The sequence below is a fragment of the Triticum dicoccoides genome, unplaced genomic scaffold (assembly GCF_002162155.2).
Source record: "Triticum dicoccoides isolate Atlit2015 ecotype Zavitan unplaced genomic scaffold, WEW_v2.0 scaffold62494, whole genome shotgun sequence".
In the NCBI taxonomy this organism is placed as follows: Eukaryota; Viridiplantae; Streptophyta; class Magnoliopsida; order Poales; family Poaceae; genus Triticum; species Triticum dicoccoides.
In genome coordinates, this window is record NW_021287138.1 from 1 (window position 1) to 960 (window position 960).

Consider the following 960-nt stretch of genomic DNA (forward strand, 5'->3'; position numbering starts at 1 on the left):
GAAAACTGAAACTGTGTCTCATCGCTAGTTTTTCTCTGGCTTTGCATTTCGTCGAACACCTCCTGAGCGTAGTGAGATCCACCAAAACAGAGCGTGAACTGGAGTTCCTGCCAACACAAACCAAAGGCATGTCAAAACCTGCATATAGATATAGTAGCATCGAGAGACACAAGAGGGGAAGCAAGAAGGATTGGTAGGGAGAGAGAAGAAGAAAACGATCTGGAGAATCTCATCTACGTACGTTTCAGTCCCCAGCAGCCGGAGTGATGTGCGGCGAGGTCGGCGAAGGAGGCACGACCGGCGAGGATCTGGTCGCGGGGCTCACTGATCAGGAGCGCGGCGACATCGGTGCGTGTGGTGGCGGAGAAGACCCGGCCCTCGGTCTCCTTCCAGGAAGCCTCGCGCCGCTCCTCCTCGTGCTTGATCCAGATGTAGGACGCCCGCCCCATCTCCTTCGCCGTCGCCGCAGACGCCATCTCTCCATTCTTCCGCCGCTTGCCGCTCCGGTTGCTTCGGGAGGTTGGTTCCTCGCGACGGGGTACAGAGGAGAGGAGGAGCGGCGGGCGGCGGCGATGGGAACAGGGAGGAGTTCTGTGGCGGCTGGGGGAGGGGTGGAGTCGGAGACGTGATGTTTTTTTTTTCCAACTTGCTTCGGGGTACGACGTCGTGAGCGGATTAGTGGGCATGCCTGGACCGTACGTTTGGTGGCAGACTGGCAGAACATTTAATCTCCTCCATTCGTTTTGATGGCAGACCACCGGAGTAATACGGGCTCTTAGATATAATTAAGTGGGTTAGATCCAAGGGTGCTGGTTTTCTTGTGTACACTAAGTTTGGTGGATTTAGACTAATTCATGTTTGCTCTTTTAATAGTAGTATAGAAGTATAGATATAGATATAGATATAGAAGTATAGATACGACGTCGTGAGCGGATTAGTGGGCATGCCTGGACCGTACGT

The 960-nt window shown here is 53.6% G+C and overlaps 1 protein-coding gene across 1 annotated transcript; it reads right to left on the minus strand.

The window, feature by feature from the left end:
- On the minus strand, positions 1–661 carry LOC119347275 (peptidyl-prolyl cis-trans isomerase Pin1-like). The gene is made up of 2 exons (XM_037616120.1): positions 242–661; positions 1–107 (listed from the first exon to the last, which is right to left on the minus strand). Exons 1-2 carry the CDS (start codon positions 474–476, stop codon positions 25–27), a joined length of 318 nt encoding a protein of 105 aa, XP_037472017.1. The 5' UTR covers positions 477–661; the 3' UTR covers positions 1–24.
- Positions 662–960: the final 299 nt, after the last annotated feature.

Coding starts and splice junctions, on each gene's coding strand:
- LOC119347275 (XM_037616120.1), bottom strand. CDS start 476: ATGGCGTCTGCGGCGACGGCGAAGGAGATGGGGCGGGCGTCCTACATC. Junction 108..241: donor CGGCTGCTGGGGACTGAAAC/GTACGTAGATGA, acceptor TTGTGTTGGCAG/GAACTCCAGTTCACGCTCTG.